General features: G+C 51.8%; 1 protein-coding gene and 1 pseudogene across 1 annotated transcript; one reads left to right on the top strand and one right to left on the bottom strand.

The window, feature by feature from the left end:
- On the top strand, window positions 1–1,585 carry LOC121449943 (annotated as a pseudogene).
- Smg9 (SMG9 nonsense mediated mRNA decay factor) lies at window positions 1,474–25,221 on the bottom strand. Its single transcript, XM_041654781.1, has 14 exons — window positions 24,977–25,221; window positions 20,037–20,192; window positions 18,217–18,291; window positions 17,866–18,130; window positions 16,256–16,353; window positions 15,031–15,143; window positions 8,845–8,956; window positions 7,352–7,447; window positions 6,942–7,027; window positions 4,264–4,370; window positions 3,658–3,765; window positions 3,366–3,494; window positions 3,049–3,193; window positions 1,474–1,910 (listed from the first exon to the last, which is right to left on the bottom strand). Exons 2-14 carry the CDS (start codon window positions 20,184–20,186, stop codon window positions 1,832–1,834), a joined length of 1,563 nt encoding a protein of 520 aa, XP_041510715.1. The 5' UTR covers window positions 20,187–20,192; window positions 24,977–25,221; the 3' UTR covers window positions 1,474–1,831.

The following is a 25,221-nucleotide window of genomic DNA, read 5'->3' as shown; positions in this document are numbered from 1 at the left end:
ATGTCAAAACCAGAACGTGGTGGGCCCTCCAGGGCAAAATTCTGGATTTCCCTGGGTCTTCCAGTAGGAACTGTGATCAACTGTGCTGACAATACAGAAGACAAAATTCTGCATATTGGGGGCTGGAGAGATGGCTCAGTGGTTAAAAGCACCAGCTGCTCTTCCAGAGGACCCTGGTTCAATTTCCAGCACCCACATGGCAGCTCACAACCGTCTGTAACTCCAGTTCAAGGGAATCCAACACCCTTAAACAGACACACATGTAGGCAAAAACACTAATGAACATAAAATAAAAATAAACTATAAAAAATTCTGTATATCAGAGCTGGAGAGGTGGCTCAGAGGTTAAGAGCACTGGCTGCTCTTTCGGAGGTCCTGAGTTCAATTCCTAGAAAACATATGGTGGCTCACAACCATCTGTAATAAGATCTGGTGCCCTCTTCTGGCCTGTAGACATACGTGCAGGCAGAACGTTGTATACATTAACAAATAAATCTAAAAAAAAAAAAAACAAAAAAAACAAAAACAAAATCCTGTCTATCATGTTTGTGAAGGGAATCAAGGGATGACCGAACAGACTTCCTGCTGTTTGTGTGGGTTCCGTGGTGATGGCCAGTTAAGAAAGGCAAACCAGAGCTAAGAAAAACACCCATCAGCAGTGGTAATTCTACGACAAAAGTCAGATCAAAGAAAAGACGGGAGTTCCTTTATTCTGAAAATAATGCAGGGGTCACAGTAAACAACGAAGGTGAAAAGAAAGATTCTGCTATCAGATCCAGTAGCAAAGGAGCGTGCAGACTTGTGGCCCAGAACTGCACCCAGTGCAGGCAGCACCGCAGGACTCTCCCATGTGTTTGTAAAAGACTCATTAGAAGGCCTCTACTCAAGACCAACGGACAAACTCTGCATGGGGCCACAACTCCAGAGCAAGTCTGTAAGCTCCACTGTCTGTAAGCAGGAGGATGTGTGCACTGCTGGGCATCTGAAGGCCAAGAGTCAGTGGGTCCAAAGGGAGAGAGAAGAGCCGGGTAAGGGCAAACAGTTTGTTACAGGACGATCCTATTACTCCTTTATTTTATTTATTTCTTGATTGATTGATTTTTTGAGGGAAGATTTTTCTGTGTGACAGCTCTGGCACTTGCTCTGTAGATATACCAGGCTGGCCTCAAATTCACAGAGATCCTCCCATCCCACCCCCCAACCAATGCTGGGCTTAAAGGCATGCACCACCATGCCTGCATTTATTTTTATGACAGGGTCTCCGGTCCAGGCTGCTCTCTTTACACAGCTGTGGCTGGCCTTGAACTCTTGGTCCTCCTGTTTCCATCTCCTGATGGGATTATAGGCCAAACCACACATGACAATTCTACCTTTTCAGTCTAAACAGACATTAGTGTTGCTCTAGTGACAAGATCAGCTGCCCTGTTCCTGGAGCGGGTGATGGGTCGGGGAAAGAACAAACCCAGAGCAGGCTCCTGTGACCAGGTTTATTTGAACCATCAGATTTCCCTCCCCAACTCCCCCCACAAAGAGCTCTCCAACCCCAGCTCCAATTCTAGGGAAGGCTTCCTGGGGACCGCTCTGACTCCTGCTGCCTGTCTCTATGGGGATTTGGGAAGGGCTGCTCATCCCAGGCTGGGGGTGGGATCTCTTGGTCACCCCGAGCAGCATCCCATTTGAGGGAGGGGCTGGCCTCAGACACCTCACGTCTCTGGGAGGGAGCCATGATCCCTCTGCCAGGCCTCTGTCGCTCTCCTCCCCTGCTGGGGGAAGGCTTTGTGCCCTTTACTGTCCACAGGACAGGGGTTCCCTGTGTGCTACCCCCTCGGTCTCAGGCCAGCAGGCGGCTGTACTCTGCCAGGGCTGAGGACTTCTTCACCCCGTCCCAGATCCGGGCAGCATAGTGGAACCTGTGGGTGGAGGGCTGCAGTCAGGGGTGGAAACTGAGGCCCAGTAAGTTTCCACATACAAAGGAGCTTCCCAAACCTGGAGCGATGGTGCCACCTTGACTGAGTGGCCCTGCTTCCATGCCCTCTCCTGGGGGCTGAGGGGCTGGGCTTGGATGAAGGCCCAAGGGGGAAAGGTGTCTCCACTCCCCACCCCCCATCATGATGGACAAAACATTCAACAGCAGCTGCACAGCCCAGGTCTTCCCCTCCCCTCAGGCCCTGGTTTAGCAATGACAGGAACCTGAGCTGTGCCCTAAGTGCTCAGTGAGAAGCACCCTGCCGTGGCCTGTGCTCTCCACTCTTCAGTGACTGCAGCAGCAGAGTGAGAGGCTGCACCAGGCCCTGCTTATATTCAACTCTCTCCCAGACAGGGCAGGCTGGAGGCAGGGCTCCTCTGAGTGTGAAGGAGGGTGGGACAGAGCGCCTGCAGGCAGGGAGCAGGAAAACAAAGAGTCTCTCTCTCTCTCTCTCTTTTTTTTTTTTTTTTGGCTTTTCGAGACAGGTTTTCTCTGTGGTTTTGGAGCCTGTCCTGGAACTAGCTCTTGTAGACCAGGCTGGTCTCGAACTCACAGAGATCTGCCTCTGCCTCCCGAGTGCTGGGATTAAAGGTGTGCGCCACCACTGCCCGGCTAACAAAGAGTCTCATGACCGTGAACAGATCTCCTGCCTAACCAGGGTCCCGGTCCTTCTCCTGGCATCATACGATAAGTGTTTGACTTTGCTATGTGACATTTCTTTGAACCTAAACTTTTGTTTTTGAGATAAGGAAGGCTTTGTAGATCAGGCTGGTCTGGAACTCACTGTGTTGCTTAAGCTGGCCTTGAACTCATAATGATCCCCCCTGCCTTAGTCTCAGGTGCTGGGACTACAAGCTTTCAGAAAACAAACAAACAAACAAACAAAAAACAACACACAAACAAAAAACCCCCGTAGCCAGCTGAGGCCCACGAGTTAGTCACACAAAACTCCGTGCTGCTGGCCCTGGGGAAGTGTTGTTTAGCAAGGACTGGAGAGACTTACTAAGGGTCCCCCTTACTTACTTAGGTCCCCCTGCAAGAGTGCCCTTCAGGCACTCAAATGCACTCCAAACAACTCTTACCAGTTCTTCTCGGTGAGGATGGTGTGCGACAGCTGAGGCCGCGCCATGGACATCACCTGACTGCGGAGCTTGCTAACCAAGGACTGGAAGCTGGGGTGGCCTCGGTACCCAGGCAGCAGCGAGAAAAGAGGACTAGAACCAGGCCCTAAAATGGGGGATGGGTCTTCAGAGTTCTGCTTCGGACCAGCTGTTCCTGAACCTCTCCGATGCTGAAGGTGATCCCAAGAAAGGCCCCAGCAACAGTGGCAGGCCAGGGAGTTCTCACGGCCCCAGGGCAGGTTGTCTCCCCATGGCCAGATGTCCCTAAGAGTAACTACCTGCTCGAGGTGGGTTCTCGCTCTCGGCTTCACTGTCCATGAAGGGCACGAGGAACAAGTTGACCTCTGAGTCCAGGAAGTCGGGTGGCAGCCCTGGGAAGATGTTGCACTGCAGCATGGACAGTGTCCCTGGGAAAACACCAGTCCGCAGCCTGAGCTGTGGTCTATGGTGGGGGACTGGCAGCCAGAAGGCTCATCTGGGGTTCTTTGCCTGGGAGGGAGTGGCACAAGGATCTAGGCCACTGGCCAGCCGGGGGGGGGGGGGAGGGGGACGAAGCCTGGGGATGCTCACCCTTGTAGCGCAGGTGGGAGTGTGCCATGAGCTGGTCAATCATCAGGTGCATCTGCCGTAACTTCCGGGGACAGAAGTCCTCCCTGCGTGCCTTGTTCTGCAGGAAGACTGGGGGTGGGGGGGCGGGTGGAAGGTACAGCCATGCAGCAGACAACGCTTTGCCTTGCCCTACACTCTTTCTCCACTAGTTCAAGTCATTCAGCATTTGTGAGCAGGGCGGAGCAGGGGACAGACAGTCAGACCCAATTTCCAGCATCAAGGATCCCTAGCCTGATGACAAGACAGACAAGGACAGCTGTGTGATCAGGAACACAAGAGGAGGCTAGTGTGTACATGTGTGTGTCCAGAAACACAATCGTCGAAGCGCACCAGGGAGGACACAACAGGCAGAGAGCAGGTCCCTCCCCCTGGGACATCAAGGACACAGACACAGCAGGCCAACTCCTCTCCCGTTCTGACTTGGAGCCAGACCCAGGCTTGGCCCCAGCCTTTGACTGAGATAGTGGGGACCAGAGAGGGAGCTCCAGAGACTCCCCTCTCGCAGGCACAAAAGTGTTTCCCAAGTCTTCATGCCTGCCCACCCTCTGGTCCCAGAGCAGCTCTCACCGAGGTGCGGGTAGTACTCAGTGCCCTCATCCGAGCCTGCGGAACTGCTGGACTCATGGCTGGGGGACGGGGTGGACGGCTTCACCATCTCCGCCGTTTGCAGGAACCTGCAGGTGTGGAATGAGGGGCTGATGGCCATGCATGTGCACCCCCTTTCCACATCCTGGGGAGGATGCCCCTTGAGATTCTGGTCAAAGTCAGACAACCTCCTCATGCACTTTTAGGGCTATGACACCAGCTCATGGCACCTGGGTCAACTGCACTGTCTTTGAGTTTTGGCGTGTGTCTGTAATCCCAGCCACCTGGGGTTTGAGGCCAGTATGAGCTACATAGAAACTGAGTCCCTCAAAAACAAACAAAACTCCAACAAATTAAGCATAAAACCAACCAAGATCTCTCAAGACAGTTTCTGACCCACGCTCCTGCATGCACAGCAGGCATCTGTGACAATGGCAGACCAGAGCATGATCATCACTGTCCCCCAGTTCACCCTACACACAGCGCTCAGTCTTGGTGCAGACACTCTAGTCTGGAGACATTCACTGGGCAAGAAGTCCCCAGTATAGCAGGGGTGGGGGGCTACTGTGCTGGAAGTCCCCTGTGCTATGCTAGTTCACCCTCATCCACCTCCTGTCCCAGGCCTTGCCTCCTCTAGGCTGTCACATGGCCGGAACCACACATGCTGCAGCCTTCCCACACTGGCTTCTTAACAATATGCATTTAAGGTTCCTCCGTTCCTTTCATAGCTTGACAGCTCATTTCTTCCTAGTGCTGAATAACACCCTATTGTCTGGATGGACCCACTTCTTCATCCATTCACCCACTCAAAGCATGCTGGCTGCTTCTGAGCGGCCATTATGAACAGAGGTGCTATAAATATCTGCACACAGGTCTTTATGTGGATGTTCTCACTCTGTGCTGTTTTCCAACACATTTTCCAAGTGTGTAACAGTAAATAAAACAAACCCGTTATCTAATGGGGAAACGAGACCTGTTAAGTACATGGGCTTTCTCTACATGTTTACCCATGATTCCCAGGGTCCAGCTGCAGACCATGGGTTCACAACAAAGCTCTGTCGAGGGTCCCAGCAGAACACAACCCCCACAGGAGCTGCCTGTTCTGTGTTTTTCACACCTGTGTGCCCAGAGCCTGGGACAGGGCTCCTTCATTTACTTGTATGAACGAATCCTGGTGGATGCTCCAGAATTACATCACTGAGGTGTGGTCACACCCTTCTGCTTCCTGGCAAGACTTCTACTGCTGTGGAGACCCACCACTCAGCCCCACCTCTAGAGTTATCCAGGAGCAGCCCCCACCAAACACGCGCTTTTCTGAACCAGGAACTGTGCTGTACCCACTACTGTGCCGTTCAGGGCACAACACTGCCATAGTGGGTCTGTGCCAGTACTATGCTGTTGTGGGTGCTGCACCGGATGCTTTGAGCTCCTTGATTTACTCGGTCTGCACAGAATGAGGAACACAGGCAGGTACCCACTCAACATAGCTGGGATTCAAACTTTGGAAACACCTAATTTTGGGGACCCCAGTTGCTCAGGCAGAACTCTCCTCCCCACGGCCCACCGCCTTATTCCTGCTGCCCGAGGGACCAGATAGTACGCACGCTTGCTGGAAAACCAAACTCCAAGGACTGAACAAACCCGCCCCTGTGCACTCTGCACCCGCCTGTGTTAGACCCTGCATGTAGTGCTGGGAACCTGCACCAAGGGAGGTCATCAGAACAGTGGTGTCACTTCAGAGTGGCAGGCACCATGGTGGGGGTGTGGGAAGGGAGGGGAGAGGAGGACTGAAGCTGGCCTCACGCCATGAGGGCATCATCAGAAAAGATATACAGGCCAAGTGCTTCCAGCCAGGGACAAGAGGCATAACGAGGAGCACCTTGGCACTGAGCTGCAGGAGGGATGGCTAGCCAGATCCCCGGGGTGTCTTCCTCACGGTGTGGGCCCTAGGCTAACCAGATCCCCGGGGTGTCTTCCTCATGGTGTGAGCCCTAGGCTAACCAGATGCCCGGGGGTGTCTTCCTCATGGTGTGGGCGCTATCAGGCAGCACAGAAAGGGCTGTGGTCACCACACGGAGGTGAGGTCCATGGAGGGGTAAGCGCTTTGCAGGCTGTCGCACTGCATGAGTTCAGTTGTGCCCACTGGCTAAAGACCACCATGTCGGGCTTGTTGACCACTGACTTCCCCTCACAGGAGAGGGTGAGGAAGGCATGAGACCCTCGCCTGAGTGTCCAGCCACTCCTCCCAAGTAGCTGTTTGCAGTTCTGCCCTAACTGCACCTGTATCAGGGAGGGCACAAGCATGCACGCTGGGAAGGACTAGGGAGGGGCTCCATCCTCATAGCCATGGGGAAGCCATCGTCCTTCCATGTGCAGGCCTTCCCATGGGTGGCTTTAAGACAACTAACGCTCCTGCTGTAACCACTGCCCTGTAAGCAGTCTAATAGTGACTGAGAGAACTTGGTGAAGGTTTGTTATGGGGCCTTAGCAGAGGAGACATGCATTACCTAGATCCTAGTGTGGAGAAGCCAGCAGAGGCCTTTGGACCTGTAGGAACGACCAATTACAACAAACATGCAACAGTATCCCCATGGGTACCGAGGGGACCAGTGGGGCCCTGGCCTGAGGCTGTCCTCTCTCCAGCCTGTCTCGCAGCTCACCTGTACAGACTGAGGTCCGTGAACCAGTCCTGCACAACGATCACCACGTGGCAGACCGTGAAGAGGAAGGCAGCTATCTGCAGTGACTGTTGGAAGGGATGGGGAGGGCAGAGGTCAGACACCAGCTCTTCTTCCCAGGATGCAGCTCAAGGAGCAGCACAAAGGGCTTCTTTCTGTGAGCGACACTGTGTGACCTGTTTCCTTACAGGCCAGCCCTAAATGTGGCCAGGTAGGAAGCAGCAGCCGCCTTACATAGAGGGGCACCAGACTGAGGGCAAGGGGTGAAAAGTGAGTGCTGGAGGCCAGGTCTGTCCTCAGCCAGGGCTGCCCCCTCTCCCCCAGCCCAGCCCCTGGTCCACCCCCCTGCTCCCCCCTCAGCCCTCAGCTCAGTCCCTACCAGACTCCCTCACCTGCATTTCCACATAGGTGTGAGGGAGGTTGTACTCTGGGGGCAATTTGCGGTCATTATTGATGAGGTGGTCCAAGATGGATGGGCTTAGGATGGGCTGCAAGAGATGGAACCGGAAGGTGAGGCAGTTACTGCAAGGCATGCTCTGAGAGTGCAGGTAAACACTGCCGAGGACAAAGTGAGGCCAGCAGCAGAGCAGGTCAGTCTAACCAGTGCAGCGCTGGTCAGCAAGAGGGGGCGAACCATGAACTCCCAGCCTTCCTGAGCCAAGCCTTGCTGTTTCCAAGAGCCTGGAGTCCCAAGAGCCCCTGGTGCTCCTAAGTTTCACAGAGCATAAATAAGCCCTGGCCCCTTTAAGACTCTTTGTCGCTGGCTGTTTTTTATGTGCTTCCAAAGTGTTGCTGAAATAATTACTTAGGTCAAAAAATGATTAGTGTGAAACTTGGTGTGAATTTACAAATTGCATCAGTGCACACAGAAGAAACGGGTTAGCACGTTGAATTTTCCTGAAAGTCACAGGCAACTGAACACCTCGGGAAACCACTCTGGTGTCAGTCATACTGCCGCTTAGCAGGGTGTGAGCTGTTCTGGAAGGTGCTCTTAGCCAGGCTTGCATGTGTTCAGGTCCCTGCACACCCTATACAACAAGGCCTAGCACTCAGGGTTCCAGGTTTTCCTGAAGCCTTTCCAGATAGCAGGTTTTCCACTCTGTGTTGTCAGTGTCTGGAGAGCAGAACCTCCCCAAGGGGGAGTAACAACGCTGGGCCAGGCCCAGTGCCCAAAGGACTCCAGGCAGTTGGGACTGGACACACACAGCAGTGATTCACACCACAGTGGAGGGGTGTGGAGAACAGAGGCATCAGAGGCCGCAAATGTCAAGAAGCATGCACCATGGGAGTCTTCAGAAGGGAGACACTGGCCAGGCAAACAGGTCGAAGTGTAGAGAGAGTCTGTTCTAGAGACCACAGTGCTGAGAGCTGGGAGCATCCGGCTCAGGTCTACCTCTGTCAGGGCTACTGTGAAACTTTAAACCTCGGGGCAACTCCCAGGCAGACAGGCAGTATGACTTCCCTTTTCTGAAACTTGGGGTCAGAAATGGAAAAGGACCTGTGAAGGGCCTGAGGGTGAGGAGCTGAGGACCACTGCCTAGATATCCATGGCAGGTCAGTCCCAATGATAGTGACAATTCTAAGCAAGAACCTGGTACCAGGTGTTGGTCAAACACTTTTCTTGTACCATTCCATAGACTAGAACGAGCTTGCAAGAGGCTGAGTAGAGCCTGCACCCCCACTGACAGGTGAAGGGGCAGAGTTCAACTTCAGGTCACATTCCTGATAAGGTTGAAGTTTAGGATCTAGACTGATACAGACCCGAGGCCACACCTGAAGGCACAGTGCTTGGAGATCCTCCAGGCCACAGTGCAAAAGTGAATGTCACACTCTAACAGGAGGATGCTAAGGGCCAGGGAGAGGGGGGCTGGGGCTGGGCTGGCACCTGTGTGTCTAGAAAGACGATCCGCTCCTGGGTAATGAAGAAGTCGATGCCACTGGTCTGGTTGCCCCCTCGTTCCTTCATCTCGGCACTCTGAGCCCGGAAGACATACGCCCTATGAGGAGAACACGTGGAGCACATGAGCTGTCTGGCACTGAGTCTCTCCAGCCACAGAATACCTGAGACACGGACCCTCTGCCAGCCCCCAGGCCTTCCATCTCTTCCATCTGACGCCACGGCTAGGGAGTGACAACATGATTTTCAGCATGCAGCTTCATGCCCGCCCACAGGTACAGTCAGTGCAGCTAAGGGAGTCAGCAGACTCAAGCGTTTACAGGCAGAGACTGCCAGACTTCCAGGTTACAGATCTCAACTCTGTCTTCCTGGCCATTAAGCCCTCTTCCTCAGTTTCCTTATCTGTAATATGGAGATGACAAGGGCAGGAAGCCGTGGTGCACATCTTTAATGCCAGTACTGGAGGAACAAGGTAAACACACTTCTATGAATTCCAGGCTAGCCAGGGTACACAGTGGGACTATGTCACAAAAAATTATGAAAACTGCTAGGCATTGTGGGGGTATATTGTTAATTCCAGCACTTATGAGGCAAGGGCAGGAGGATCACTATGAGGCTAGCTTGGTCTACACAGTGAAGACACCGTTGCAATTATTTATTTATAAGGGAATGATACTACTACCCAACCAAGTGTGTCCAACTTTTGGTATTTGTGGTGTAAATATCACCTACAAAGTTCATACTCAAGTGTGCAATTAGGCTGGAGAGACAGTTTGGTGGTTAGGAGTGTGCACTGCTCATCTAAAGGACCTGGGTTTGATTCCCAACATCCATGTGAGAGTGCTCACGGGCAGAGTATCAGACGAAACAAAGCCACTGGCTCCAAAGACTTCCATTTAGCTCAAAGATGCTCTGAAACTATGCGGCTAAGAAAAGACAATGATGGGATGGGTGGGGGTGGTGGATCTGCTCTGAGGGCAAGGAAAATGCTCCAGGGAGCAAGTGAAGAGGGACAGGCAGTACATGTGAGGACGGGTGGATGCAGACCAGGGCTGTTAGACTGACAGGAGGCACAAAGGGCAAGACTGAGGAGAAAGGCAACAACAGGCCAGGTTGAGGTAGGACATCAGCAGGCAGACATATAGGCCTTTCTTCATGGGACACTGGCAGGAGTTGGGATGGGGGTGTATGAGTCCAGATGCCCTGAAGCAGACGAGTGATGAATAGATTTTGGTTTGGAAAATGCCCTCTCTGCTGTGTGCAAGGACTGCAGGAAAGGCTGGAGGTGGCTCCGCAGACAAGGGACCTCCCAGGGCCTCTCACATTCATTCCTATAGCCCTCTGCGCATGTTTCTCTGCAGTGTGACTGAGACCCATGGGCCTCACTTGGCAAGCTGTCCCTGAGCTACTGACCCCCTTCTTGTTTGCTCTGCAACTCGGGCCCAAATCCCAGGCCTAAGGCTTTGTGTCTGTATTCCCTCTCATTAGGGCACACTATCCACTGAGTCCGTTCTTCCTTCAGTGCTGGATTTAAATTAATCTGGCCCAATTGTTAAAACTGGTTTTGTTGTCCTTGAACAAGGATAAGGTTGAGGATGACCTTGAACTGATTATGTGGCGGAGGATAACCTCAAATGCCTGATCCTCCTGCCTCCACCTCCTGAAAGCTGGGACCACAGGCATTCACCACATGCCTGGCTGTTATCATCCTCCAACATGCCAAATGGCTCTAACATGCCAGATGGATTCTCTTTACAAACTCCCCAGAAAACAAGCCCACATGGCAGGCTATGACAGTCATGCGTATTGTGGAACCCAGCACCAAGAACAGGGGCTGGCAATGTAAGGAGCATTTGGTAAACATTTGCTGAATTGAGCGAAGGCACAAAGACTGGCTGGGTAGATCTCAGCATCTGCCAGGGGAGATAATGGCTGGGAGCAGGGGTTGGGCATGAAGGAGGGAAGCAGGCTGTAAATGAGGTGAAATCTTTAGGAGTTGACAAAAAGAGCCATGGGTAAAATGCAAACTGAGACAGCGGTTTCTGGAGTCTGGACAGACAGCACAGGGGACTGTGCCTGCTGCTAAGAGGGGTGTGCAAAGATGCCACCCAAGAGGTGAAACAGCATGACGGCACAGGCAGCTGTATATGCAACTGGGCAGAGAGGCCGGGGATGGAGAGGCAGTTGGACCTTTGACCTCTAGGCTCAGGCAACGGTGCTCCCTAACCTTTTCTGGGTTTCCACCAGGCCAAGACTTGGTAAGAAGTATGGGCCTTTTCCCCTAGAAGAAAAACCTGACACTGAGGCAGAGGGATTGTGGGATGGGAGCCAGCCTAGGCTATGTAGAGAGACCTTGTCTTAAAGAAACAAAACAAACCCCCATCTCCAATCACAGCAACAATAAAACTGTGCTTCAGATGCGAGACTCCACACAAAGGGCTTACAGCCCTTTGTACACTAAGGATAAGGCACCCTCTGTACAAAAGCCCAGCTCCAGCTTCTGGGAACAACCTGGCCTTCGTTCTTTACTGTGTCTGGTGTTGAGCAGTCTTATGTCAACTCCACACAAGCTGGAGTCATCTGAGAAGAGGGAGCCTCAATTGAGAAAATGCCTTGGTAAGACTGGGTTGCAGACAAGCCTGCAGGACTTTTCCTAATTAGTGGTTGATGGGGGAGGGCCCAGACCATGACGGGTGGTACCATCCCTGGACTGGTGTCCTGGGTTCTATAAGAAAGCAGGCTTAACAAGCCTGTAAGCAAGCCAGTAAGCAGCACCTTCCATGGCCTCTGCATCAGCTCCTGCCTCCAGGTTCCTGCCCTCTTTGAGTCCTGCCCTGACTTCAATGACGAACAGCAATATGGAAAGGTAAACTAAATTCATTACAGCAATAGTGTTGTGTTGGTACCAGGATAGTGGAGTACTGCTGTGACAGACCTGACCATGTTGTTTTGGAGAGGACTGTGGAAGGGCCAGCATCACTGAGTCTTCTGGGAAGTGTATCCTGTGAGTCATCACAGAGAAGCTGTGTTCCAGAGGTGGCCAAGGTTGTACAAGTTGGCAACTGAACTTGGTAATGTAAGAGTCACCCAGGAAGTGCTGCTTTTGAAGGCAGGAAGGGGTCATGGAGAGCAGCTGAGGCTTGGCACTGTGAGAGGCCAGGAGAGGCCACTGGGGAAGATGCAGCCTCAGTGGCAGTTGAAGGCTCAGGACTGAAGGGGTCATGTAAAGAAGTTGAGACTTGGCACCATGAAGAGAGCCTAGGGGAAGCTATTGGTGAAAGTACAGCCCAGCTGGAGCAGAAGACCCCAGTGTTTTGGCGATGCCAGTACCATGGTGTCTTAGTTAGGGTCTCTACTGCTGTGGTGAAACACCATGACCAAAGAGCAAGTTGAGGAGCAAAGGGTTTAATAGACTTACACTTCAGCATTGCTGTTCATCACCAAAGGAAGTCAGGTCAGGAACCTGGAAGCAGCAGCTGATGCAGAGACCATAGAGGGGTGTTGCTCACTGGCCTGCTCCCCTGGCTTGCTCAGCCTGCTCTCTTATAGAATCCAGAACCAGCAGCAGGAAAATGGCAGCACCCATAATGGAAATGAATTGCTAATTGAGAAAATGTCTTACAGCCGGATTTCACCAAGGGATTTCCTGAACTGAGGTTCCTTCCTCTGATCACCCTAACCTGTGTCAAGTTGGCACACAAAACCAGCCAGCATACATGGGAGAAGCACCAAGAACGCAGCTCTGGTGCAGTGGAGCTGCAGAACCCAGAAGACAAGTGTGTGAGCGGTAGATGGTGGAGCTGGAGAAGTGACGCAAGGCCCTTGGAGGAGTCCAGAAGATCGAGTGAATCCCAGACATTGGACGCTGAGCTATTTATATTGTTGGTTTTGCTTTGATCTGATTTTGACTGTACCCTGGTTCTTCCCTCTTGAAACAAGAAACTATTTAACTTAATTTTGCTTTTTATGGGGGTCCACAGTAGAAGAGATTTTTGGTTTTTAAAGAGATGGGTATTGGGCTGGAGAGATGGCTCAGAGATTAAGAGCAGGCAATGAGTTCAATTCCCAGCAACCACATGGTGGCTCACAACCATCTGTAATGAGGTCTGGTGCCCTCTTCTGGCCTTCAGGCATACACACAGACAGAATATTATATACATAATAAATAAGTATTTTTTTTAAAAAAGACTGTAGGTCTTTTAAAGTTATTTATGTCTTTCACGTGAGATCTTGGGACCATTGAGAAAGGAAAGGTTGTGGCTGAATGTGGTATGTGTGTCTGTCAAGATGACAAGGAGTCAATGTGCTGCATGGTTTTATGTCAACTTGATACAAGCTAAAGTCATGGGAGAGGGAACCTCAATTAAGAAAATACCTTCACGGGCTGGGTGGTGGCAGCACACATCTTTAATCCCAGTATTTGGGAGGCAGAGGCAGGTGGATCTCTGTGAGTTCAAGGCAGGCTGGTCTACAGGGCAAGTTCCAGGTCAGCCAGGGCTACACAGAGAAACTCTGTCTTGAACCACCTGCCCCTCAAAAATGAAAGAAAGAAAATGCTTCAATAAGATCAGGCTGCAAGCAAAACTATTTTCAACCTTTCTAATGCCGCAACCCTTTAATACAGTTCCTCAGGCTGTGGTGACCCCCAACCATAAAATTGTTTTTGTTACTTCTTCATAACTGTAATTTTGCTACTGTTATGAATCGTAATGTAAATACCTGTGTCTTCCAATAGTCTTAGGTGACCTGTGAAAGGGTCAAGACCCACAGGTTGAGAACCACTGCTGTAGCATATTATCTCATGGCCTAGCCCACGGCAGGTGGTACCATTCTTGGGCTGCTGGTCCTAGGTGGATTCTATAAGAAAGCAGGCTAAGCGAGCCATGACAGCAAGCCAGTAAGCAGCTCTCCTCCACTGGTCTCTGCATCAGCTCCAGTCTCCAGGTTCCTGCCCTGTTTGAGTTCCTGCCCTGACTTCCTTCAGTGATGGACTATGATGTGGAAGTGGAAGTCAAATAAGCCCTTTCCTCCACAAATTGCTTTGGGTCATGATGTTTCATCACAGCAATAATAACCCTAACAAGACATGGCCCATCCCTATTTTGAGTCTTCCTTTGGTCTTCTCAAGCTCCTCTAGTCCCCCGTCCCTGCCTTCCCTGCTCCCGCTAGGTTGTGTAGATAGAGAGGGAAAGTTCCAGTGAGGCACTGAGAGGAATCAACTTTAGGAAAGAGGCTAATTAATGCCAACAGTATGGTGGCGCCTGAAGTAGTAAGTCCCAAGACACTGCAAGCCAGATGTCTTGTGTTAAGAGGTGCCTTAGGAGACAGTAGGGAGAACCTAGCGGATGTGTGTGTGAGCATGTGCACACGAGAGAGGGGGAGAAGGCAGGCATATGTAACGTGGGACATGTGGCAGGTCACTCTCCATGTAGGGGGTAGGGCTTGATTAACCGATGACTCGCGCATGTGGAAAGGTTATTTCTAGGAGGGCCAGGCGCCCTGCCTCAGTGTCAGGATGCAGTTCTTAAGGTCCCCTTCCAAATCCTCTCTTCTACTACCACCATTTATCTTCATCCCATGTCCCCTCACGGAAGACCTGTGTGCAAGTCAGCGGCACCTCAGGCCTCACCGTTCCTGTGCAGAGGAACATAACACAGGAGGACCAAGGCTAGCGCAGAATTCGCTCTTTCCCTGTCTTATCTCCCAGATCACCAGGTACCCTTAACTCTTGGGCTCTGTTCCAGCTGCTTCATCCGTCAATAATTCACTTGAGGGGCTGGAGGGATGGCTCAGCAGTTGAGAACACTGGTTCAGTTTCCAGTGCCAACATGGGAGGCTCACACTGCCTGTAACCACCATTCCAGGAGATCTGAAACCTTTCCTGGCTTTCAGTGGGCACCATGAAGCAAGCAGTACATAGACATATACACAGGCACAACACTCAAGCGCATAAAAGTTAAATTAAAAGACTACCCGAGCAAGAGGAGAGCCTGAGGCAGCCACCACCTTCTGAAAGCCTTGGTGAGCCTCACTCCACAGACAGCCCACACTCATCCTCGTCCATGACATGAGCCCAGGACAGGAAGCCACCTTGAAGCCTTTCGTTACAATCCCAGTCCCTCTCCCCATGGATGACCACCTTCCCCTGGTCTTCAACACTGTTCCGTGCCTCACCTCTGGTCTTCTTCTGGAGTGTTTGCCGACAACAGTGACATGACCATGGACTTGCCTGTCCCCTGGAGGCCCAGGACACCGACCACTAACACGTCAGTCTGATCCAGCAGGTACTGGGGGGCAATGGAAGACATGAGCCTCACAAGCCTAGTAGAGCCTGGCAGGGGCAGCTAGGGAGGGTTGAGAACCAGTGGGGAAAGGCCAGTGTACTTCAGGGGAGGAGTGGAGAGGCAGGAAGACAGGACCACCCAAGTCAGGCCCCTGCTCTGGGCAGTCTCTGCAGATCAGAACAAGGAGCTAAGTCTGTAAACACCTGAGACCTTTGCCTCCGGTCACCAGCTTTGCCGATCTTTACCACCAGGGGGCAGAAGAACCTCTTCCAAAGGCCAACTGGAGTCTAATGAGCCAAACTACCCAGGACTGAGGTTCGCTGTGGCAGCAGGATCACATGTGGCTATTTTAATTCATTAAATAGGGGTCACAATATCAAGTGCTCAATAGCCCTGCAGAGGTGGAGGCTGCCAAACGAGGCAATGCAAAAAGAGTGGCTTTATCACTACAGAAAGGGCCCAGTGGAGCCAGCAGGCACGGCCAGGTTAACCAACAGCACTGGCATGCTGCACTAAAAGGCTGAGGCTACAGGGGTAAGGAAGGGGCGGCCCTTCCCGAGTCTGCTGAACAGTGGAAGAGGAACAAAAGCAGAGAGGCACAGGCACGTCGGCCTGATAATACGATGCCCTCGCTAGAGCAGGAGCTGCAGGGAAGGAGCCTCTGGCTGGCACTGTGAAGACAGCATGCGGCTGGACCCCAGAGGAGTGTGGGAGCGGGATCAGGATCTTCCTCTGCTGTGCCATGGCACAGAGGTTCTGGTATTAGGGTAGCAGGGATGTCTAGCAAGAGACATCGGAGCATGTCAGGGTTTCAACTAGCCCTGGTGTCACAGGAGGCTAAGGTAGGAAAACTGGACAGTTCAAGAGTAGCAGGGGCAACTTAGTACCCTACTTCTGAACCAAAAAAGTTCAAAGCAGTCTGGAGCTGGAGCTCGGGAACAGAGAAGTTGTTAGCGTGCAGGAGGCCCTGGGTCCAATCCCCACTGTTTCTCGCCTAACATCAGCAAACCCAGTCTTTCAACTGCAGCCCCTAAGCTGGATGGGAGCTCCTCGCAGGTCCTGAGGGCTGTTCTGGAGGGGTATGGACAGACATGTGGGACTTAGGGAGGCTGTACCTCAATGGCGCTGTCACACCAGTTCATCTGGTCGTCCACCAGCTTGATGCTGTGCTTCATGCGCTCTGGGGGCAGGAGCTTGGCCTGGCCCACCACAGCTGGACAGAAAGAGAGAGGATTCATATAGAGATGAATACTTTGCATTGGTATGGGTTTTGGTCCATACAGATTTAAGGTCGATATGTATTTCTGCTCTTGTTTAAGGTATTACGTTTGCAGCTCATTTAAAAATGTAATGTATGTATAATCAAGAAATACAGGTTAATAGATAGTCATCTATAATAAACTTTTAGTCATGTTAGTTTCTAGATATACAGAGATATATTTCAGTTAGATAATCTTCAACACTCCAAAGACCTACAGAATATGGCATTAAAATGGTTTAAGAACCTAGACTTTTCTTGACAGTGAGACATGCCTGCTTCTGGCAGCACCAATTCAGAGAGGTTAATGGGCATTGAAGAAACTTGTTATGGCATTTGCCTTCAATACAAGGCTAGCCATTTGGGCAAGAAATTGCTCTTGCCTGGACTGCTTAATGGTATGCTGTTTGAACTGGACATGCAGGACCCACAGAAAAGTGACTGCTAAACTTTCCAAAAGATGGGCTGGTCCTTCAGGGTTCCTGCTTCACAGAAGAACCTGCCAGACACTTTGCAGGACACAGAAAACAGGAACTGACAAACTTTGCCATTACAAGGCAGAAAAAAAAAACCTTCAAATTTCCTGCTTCATGGAAAAGACTGCTGCCTAAAGACTAAGGTGGATGCCCCAACATCACAGAAGAACTTTGGGTGACTGTCCAGGCAGCAAGATGTCTCTGTCATTTCTAGAACTTTGGAAGTTGCTTACAATGCACTTCTGTTTACTTAGGTAATATTATATCCTTCTGGGGTCTTTGCTGGAGTTGAAGACAGTTATAGTTTTCCTTAGTTATGATGAAAGATAAATTAGATATAAAACTGTAGACTCACAAATACAGGATAAAGTATTAAAGTATTTTCCTTAATTTGCCAAATGTAAATGGACTAAATATTGTAACTATAATTTTTGTTTGATAACTATTTTGCTATATGTAATTTTACTATGTTAAAGTTAAAACCTTCCTTTTTTAATTAGATAGAAAAGGGGAAATGATGTGGGAAGTCCTTCTGTATATGTGTTGCTTTTATTGGTTAGTGAATAAAGCTGTTTTAGCCAATGGCTTAGCAGAGTAAAGTCAGGTGGAAAATCTGAACAAAGATAAAGAGAGTAGGCAGAGTCAAGGAAAAAGATGCTGCGGCCAGAACCTTTTTGGTAAACCATGGCCTCGTGGCAATACTCAGATTAATAGATATGAATTAATTTAAGATATGAGTTAGCTAGAAAGACGCCTAAGATTTGGTCAAACAGTATTGTAATTAATATAGTTTCTGTGTGATTATTTGGGTCTGAGTGTCTGGGAAACGAAAGTACGGTTGCCGTCTACACAGGGCAGTGAGGGTCTGAGTGGGCCAGGAAGGCAGGAGCGTAGCCTGGCCCACCATGGCTCGATGGAAAGAGGGGACAGGATGGAGAGGATCTAAGGCGGCTAGGAACTGGTCCCTGCCTAGGCTGTGGGGTCCACTCACGGTCCATGGCAGTTGGTGCTGCAGTGCCCATGCCCCGGTTCTGAATCTGGTACACAGGCTGCGTGGGTCTCTGCCCCTCCTTCTCTCCTTTGGGTGGCGCAGGGGCTGTGGGGGGTGGTGGGGCAGTGCCCTCAGGGGTGGTAGCCCCTGTTCCAGCCACAGGCCCCTTCCCCTCCTCACGTGGCTTCATGAGCACAATGGGTTTCTCCAGTGGGGCTGGGGCTGGTGGTGCTGCAGGGGCTGTGGTTGGTGGCGGCTGCTTTGACTGTGGGAGTGAGAAGGTTGCAGATCACCGTGGAGACCTCCCATCACCCCTCTTCCCACCTCCCTCCTGAGGTCCTCAATGCTCACCCGCTCTGCTGGGGGCTTTGAGAGGATGATGGGGGTCTTTTGCATGACGTTAGTGCTGGGGTCTTCGCTGCCATCCTGAGGAGAGAGAATGCAGCTATTAATCCAGACAACCTCCATGATGCCTCCCAACCCTACCCAGGTGCTGATACTACGCCCTTGAGACTGGAAACCCATGCAGAATGTGGCTGAGCATGGGAACTTGCTCTTAACTATTCACCCGGCTTCTGAGTCACATCTTTGCAACCCCCAACAGCGTCCTCTGCAGCCCCATGGGAAGGAGGGAGAGCGGGGTGTGGGAACCCAAGTAAGAGCTACACCCACTCCTACCTGGTCAACCTTGGGGGAAGGGCAGGAACTCCACCTTCACAGGACAGTATAGGACAGAGGGAAACTGCCTGTGTGTTGCCTAGTGGGACCCCTGATACATGGCAGGTGCCTGCTCTGTGAGAGCCACTGGGATCCTTACTACCCTGACTGCCAAGCCCTTGGCCCTGTCCCTGTTCTCACAGGCAAATGCACTCCTTCCTATGTGTCATCCTCTTCTGCCTCCCGATCACCCTTAGTCTAGAGGGGAAGGTTCAAATTTCAGGCCTGCTCCTGGTTAAGGTCACTGTGGACCCTCATTGTGCCTGTTTCTCTATAAGTCCTACTCATTCTACTGGCTCAGAGGCCCGCTGGAACCCCAGGATGACCCAGAGTGCTTTAGCAAGAACAGCTCCGAGAGAACACCTCCAGCACCGAGGCTGGGGCAGGGGGTGACAGACAGCTGTGCTCACGAGCAGGGTGTCTAACAAGGAGGAAGGGCAGGGAGGGGGTGACAGACAGCTGTGCTCATGAGCAGGGGTGTCTAACAAGGAGGATGGGAAGGGCAGGGGATCCAGAACAAGCCCAGCAGGAGAAGAACACACATGAGCAGAATGACAAGAAGGGGCTGCGGTCAGGTGGGTAAGGAGGATGTACAAAGGTCAGGGAGCAGCCTCGCCTGAGACAAAGGTAAGATTTTCAGCAGCTTCTTCAGGGACTACGGCTGACAAGCTGTGGGAAGATCTGGACAGTCCCCCAAGGGCTGTGCATGAAACAGAGTCCATGGGCTCACACGGCACCTCTGAGGGTTCAGGAAGCCCCACAGAGACAGGACACTCTGCAAACAGTGGCATACATGCCCTGTTAGTGGGGCACGCGACTCTGAAACAGGAGCCGGTATCAGCTCTGGCTCAATCCTCTCTGTGAAACGCCGTCATGCCAGTGGGATCTGAGCTCACCTCCTCTCAGGTCCCCCTCCTGCTGCAGCCTCACCAGCCACCACACAGGTCACCACGACCCCTGCACATGGTGTTCTGTCCACAGTGCTCTTCATCTAGGGTCTGGAATGGCTTGACCCTTCACCTTCAGGCCCCAACTCAAAGTCACCTCTTGGTGCTGGAGACATGGCTCTGTGGTTAAGAGCACTTGCTGCTCTTCCAAAGGACCTGAGTTCAGTTCCCAGCACCCACAGCACGTGGCTCACAACTCCAGTTCCCAAGGAATCTGGTGCCTCCAAGGGTACCTGTACTCATGTGAACATTCCCATTCCACATAACAATAATAAAATAAACCTTAAAAAAGGAATAAAAAAAACCCCAAATCACAAAGTCACCTCTTCAAAGGTCTTCTTAGCCACATCATCAAAAATAGCCCCTTTATTATTCTCCCTCCTTGCTTTTTGAGGGCAGTTTTGGACATGGATATGTCCACTAGCCCTGTACTGAGCCTGGCTGACAGCAGGAGTTCAACCAAACAAGAGCCCTGGATTTCTGCATGCCATCTTTGGGGTCACTCACCCGTCTCTCTCTCTCCCAGGGTGCAATGTAGTCTCTCTCCCGACCTCCAGGCCCAGAGAGGTTCTGGGGGCCACTGGAGCCCGGCTCCTTCCACCGCCGCCGCCGCTCTACCCCATAGAGCCCAGGCTGACTGTGCCCAGACTCTGACATGGTCACCTGGAGGGAACAATGAGATTTTAGCGCAAAGGAGTCCTCCCTCTCCATGGGGCTCATCTGACTATATGAAGGCTCCTCCTTATAAAAGGAACCACTGGACCAGAGAAATGGCTCAGTGGGTAAAGATGTTTCCCACCAACACTGATGACCTGAGTTCAATCCCCAGGACCCACATGGTGGGAGAGAACTGACTTCACACACCAAGTTACCAATGCTTCTGGCATCCACACATACCTGCACCCATTACACCCACCCACCCACTGTTATAAATGAATCCTCACAAAAACAACCAAAACCAAACCCTACAAACAAAGCAGAGGCTGGAGAGATGACTCAGCAGTTAAGAGTACACACTGCTCTTGCAGAAGACGGAGTCCCATTTCCAGCATCCACATCAGACGGCTGACAATCACCTCGAACTCCAGCTTTGGGGCCCACCGCCCTCTTCTGGCTTCCTTGGGTACTATATGCATGTGCGTGTAACCACATACATACATATGCACAGAGAACAACCCAAAGGGAGATCTGTGGCTGAGGGAGCAGGTGGCTGCCAGTGTCCTGTATCTTTCCTGACTTCTTCCATTTGGTGAGGTAAACACACAGCTATCCAGAAAATACTTTTTTAATTTTTTTTTTTCTTGGTGTGGTAAGTGGTGTGGTATCAGAAGCATGGTTTGGGAGTACTCAAAAATGTCCCCTTACAGAAACAGGCACAGTCTTTTGCCTCTCCCTCCTCTTGACTATAAGAAATGTGAGTGTGGAGGCTAGAGCTCAGGCAGCCAGTCTGATCACCAAGGCAGCTTAATGGCAACCATGGCAAAACAAGACACGAGTATTGGCAATCCCACAGTCTACCCCTGAGGGCAGTGAGAAATATATCTATTCACAACTGCTAAAATGTTCCAGCACAAACAACCTACAGGAGCAGAGCCGCACAAAAACAAGAGTCTCCTTCCCAAGTCATTTTCTTACAAATCAGCTGAAGGACTGCTGACCTGTGAGTGTGGTGAGAGCGGCAGGGGCTGGCTCCCCCAGGCCCACTGGGTTCCCATGGACTACCTTCTGCTGGTCAGCCCTCCCACTCTGAACTTCCCAGATCTCTCCAGTGTCTAATCCTCAAGATGACCTACTCTCCATCACTAGTGTCTCTTTACAGTGGAATGTGTTGTGGAACAGCCCTGAGTTCTCCCCTGTCCACAGGACTGTATGGACGGCCTGAGTCCTCCCCTGTCCACAGGACTGTATGCACGGCCTGAGTCCTCCCCTGTCCACAGGACTGTATGGACGGCCCTGAGTCCTCCCCTGTCCACAGGACTGTATGGACGGCCCTGAGTTCTCCCCTGTCCACAGGACTGTATGGACGGCCTGAGTCCTCCCCTGTCCACAGGACTGTATGGACGGCCTGAGTCCTCCCCTGTCCACAGGACTGTATGGACGGCCCTGAGTCCTCCCCTGTCCACAGGACTGTATGGACGGCCTGAGTCCTCCCCTGTCCACAGGACTGTATGGACGGCCTGAGTCCTCCCCTGTCCACAGGACTGTATGGACGGCCTGAGTCCTCCCCTGTCCACAGGACTGTATGGACGGCCTGAGTCCTCCCCTGTCCACAGGACTGTATGGACGGCCTGAGTCCTCCCCTGTCCACAGGACTGTATGGACGGCCTGAGTCCTCCCCTGTCCACAGGACTGTATGGACGGCCTGAGTCCTCCCCTGTCCACAGGACTGTATGGACGGCCTGGTCTAGCTCAAGAGGTCAGGTTGGCAAACCATGGCCTGTAGACCGAATCTACATTGTTTTGAGTTTCCAAACATACACTGTCATTGGAACCTAGCCCCAACCAATTTACGGAGTGGCTATGGCTGCCTTCCACAGACAGCAGAAGCAGCAGAGGTGGGGACAGTGTGGTCCCCAAGAACCTAGACACACAGCATCTGGCGCTTACACTGTGTTCCTTCAAAACCCTCCCCATGTCACCTCAGGCCTTGATGACATCAGCAGGTCCCCGTGAAACACTCTAGAAATGAGGGGCAATCTTGCTAGCTGTGTAGGGCTTGTCTAGCCCCTCTTCCCAGCCACAGACTGGACTGACCGAGGAGGGCAAGGGCTGATAACAGATGCTTATGGGAGTGATTCAGAGTGTAAATGACTGTTTACAGACCCAGGACCTCTCCACAACCTGGGGCTTCTTCCTCCCCTGCAATTAACTGTCTTCCCCCCTATTATTCTGAAAACCTCCCCGGTGCCCCACAGGGATCCTGCCTCACACTAAAGCGCCTGTTTACTGTGACTATCCCCCTTTCGGGCAAGTAAGTGTCCATTGCGCAGTGTTCTGGAATCAGTATTTGAGTCTACTTAAAGCTCTTGTGGGGAACAATCCAGAACCTAAGCGGCCATCGACCTGCTGTCTCCAGAGTTCTCTGGGAGCACTCTCCACAAACTATTACGTAACTGTTTATTTACAGGGCTCACACTGACCTCACAGAGATGAAGCCTAATAAGTATATTCTTGGGGTGGAGACTTCCAGAGCTTCTGTGTCATGCATGTGTGTGTACATGTGGAGGTCAGATGTCAGTCTCAGGTGTAGTGTGCATGTGTGTGTGCGTGTACATGTGGAGGTCAGATGTCAGTCTCAGGTGTAGTGTGCATGTGTGTGTGCGTGTACATGTGGAGGTCAGATGTCAGTCTCAGGTGTAGTGTGCATGTGTGTGTGCGTGTACACGTGGAGGTCAGATGTCAGTCTCGGGTGTAGTGTGCATGTGTGTGTGCGTGTACATGTGGAGGCCAGGTGTCAGTCTCAGGTGTAGTGTGCATGTGTGTGTGTGTGTACACGTGGAGGTCAGATGTCAGTCTCAGGTGTAGTGTGCATGTGTGTGTGCGTGTACATGTGGAGGTCAGATGTCAGTCTCAGGTGTAGTGTGCATGTGTGTGTGTACATGAGGAGGTCAGATGTCAGTCTCAGGTGTAGTGTGCATGTGTGTGTGTACATGAGGAGGTCAGATGTCAGTCTCAGGTGTAGTGTGAATGTGTGTGTGTGTACATGAGGAGGTCAGATGTCAGTCTCAGGTGTAGTGTGCATGCATGTGTGCGTGTACATGTGGAGGTCAGATGTCAGTCTCAGGTGTAGTGTGCATGCCTGTGTGCGTATACATGTGGAGGTCAGATGTCAGTCTCAGGTGTAGTGTGCATGTGTGTGTGTACATGAGGAGGTCAGATGTCAGTCTCAGGTGTAGTGTGCATGTGTGTGTGCGTGTACATGTGGAGGTCAGATGTCAGTCTCAGGTGTAGTGTGCATGTGTGTGTGCGTGTACATGAGGAGGTCAGATGTCAGTCTCAGGTGTAGTGTGCATGTGTGTGTGCGTGTACATGTGGAGGTCAGATGTCAGTCTCAGGTGTAGTGTGCATGTGTGTGTGCGTGTACATGTGGAGGTCAGATGTCAGTCTCAGGTGTAGTGTGCATGTGTGTGTGCGTGTACATGTGGAGGCCAGGTGTCAGTCTCAGGTGTAGTGTGCATGTGTGTGTGCGTGTACATGTGGAGGTCAGATGTCAGTCTCAGGTGTAGTGTGCATGCGTGTGTGCGTGTACATGTGGAGGCCAGGTGTCAATCTCAGGTGTAGTGTGCATGCATGTGTGCGTGTACATGTGGAGGCCAGGTGTCAGTCTCAGGTGTAGTTTCTTAGGTGCCATCCACTTTCTTTCAAATCACTAATAGTGTATGCGCAGACGCACACACCCACCCACCCACATACACACATGCACAGAGACGTATCATATATGTGGAAGTCAGGTGACAACCTCTGAGAGACCAGTTTCTCTTCCCACCATGTAAGTCCCAGAGATGGAAATCAGCTCTTTGGCCTTGGTAGCACCTTTACCTAATGAGCCCTCTTGCCAGCCCCACTTTGTTTTTAAGACAGAGTATCTCAATAGAACCCGGAGCTTATCAACTAGGATATACTGCTGACCAAGGAACCCCACACATCTGCCCGGCTCTGCGCCCCCAGCAGGGGACTACAAATCCACGCCACCACATCCCACTTTTCATGTGGTTGCAGGGTTCAAACTCAGGTCCTTGTGCTTACAGACTGAGCCACGACCACTTCTGTTCTCAAGTGTCTCTTCTGGGGAATCTTCCAGAATTGACAAGTTGCTTTGCAAACTTTCCTGGAGAAATTTCTAACTGTTCTAATGCTTGAGGCACGACACATTCCAGAACTTAATAGTCTACAGCTTTCTCCTCCTCTCCTCTCCCTCTGGAACAGGGTCCTGTTCTATGTAGCTCAGGATGGCCTCAAACTCAAGGCAATCCTGTCTCTGGCTCCACACTGGTGGGATTACAGTGTGAGCCACCGTGCCCAGCCCTACTTACTAATTTTTCTAAGTGTTCCCTAGTACTTAAAACTATTTATATTTGCAATTTTATTCGGGGCCTCCTCCCTATACTCAGGCATAGAGAACCCCCAAACCCAGGTCTCAAGAATACATTCCTTGGGTATGTCGGGCTTCGGGCTTCTATGGGAGTATTTCCAGAAATATCCTCCTGATGTTATTAGGAGGGCCATATCGGTGCTACGGGGACACTTCACAGGAGCTCTAATTTATTTGTACCTCCAGCCAACGGCGTCACCAATGTGAGACCTTCAGGTTCCCACTCACTTGGGCCAGCTGCCCAGCAACCTCCTAACGGTAGAGCAGGGGGCGCGGCTTGAGCACGCCCCACCCTCTCAAGCCCCGCCCCGTCGGCGCGCTTGCCTCTCGCAGACTCGCGGGGTCCCCCCCTTACCTCCGGCGGCTGCTGATTGGTTCCTGGGGCGCGGCGCGCGCTCCGAGTGACAGGAGTGCAGCGTGGGCGGGGAGGGTCCTCCACCAGCCGAGTTAATGGCGCCGGAAGGTCACAAACGTGAGAGAGAGGCAGAGAAAGCGGGTGCCAGCTATTCCGGAACAGGCCTCGGCGTCCCGGAAGCGCCCAGAGGAGGAAGAAGAGGAAGACAGTGTGCAGTCCAAGTCAGGCCCCGCTCTGCTGGCTCT

The sequence above is a fragment of the Microtus oregoni genome, unplaced genomic scaffold (genome assembly GCF_018167655.1).
Source record: "Microtus oregoni isolate MIOR12 unplaced genomic scaffold, Mior012 000006F_ref0000085, whole genome shotgun sequence".
Taxonomy (NCBI): Eukaryota; Metazoa; Chordata; class Mammalia; order Rodentia; family Cricetidae; genus Microtus; species Microtus oregoni.
Note: the sequence above shows the minus strand (reverse complement) of the source record. Positions and strands in the feature narration are given on the sequence as shown.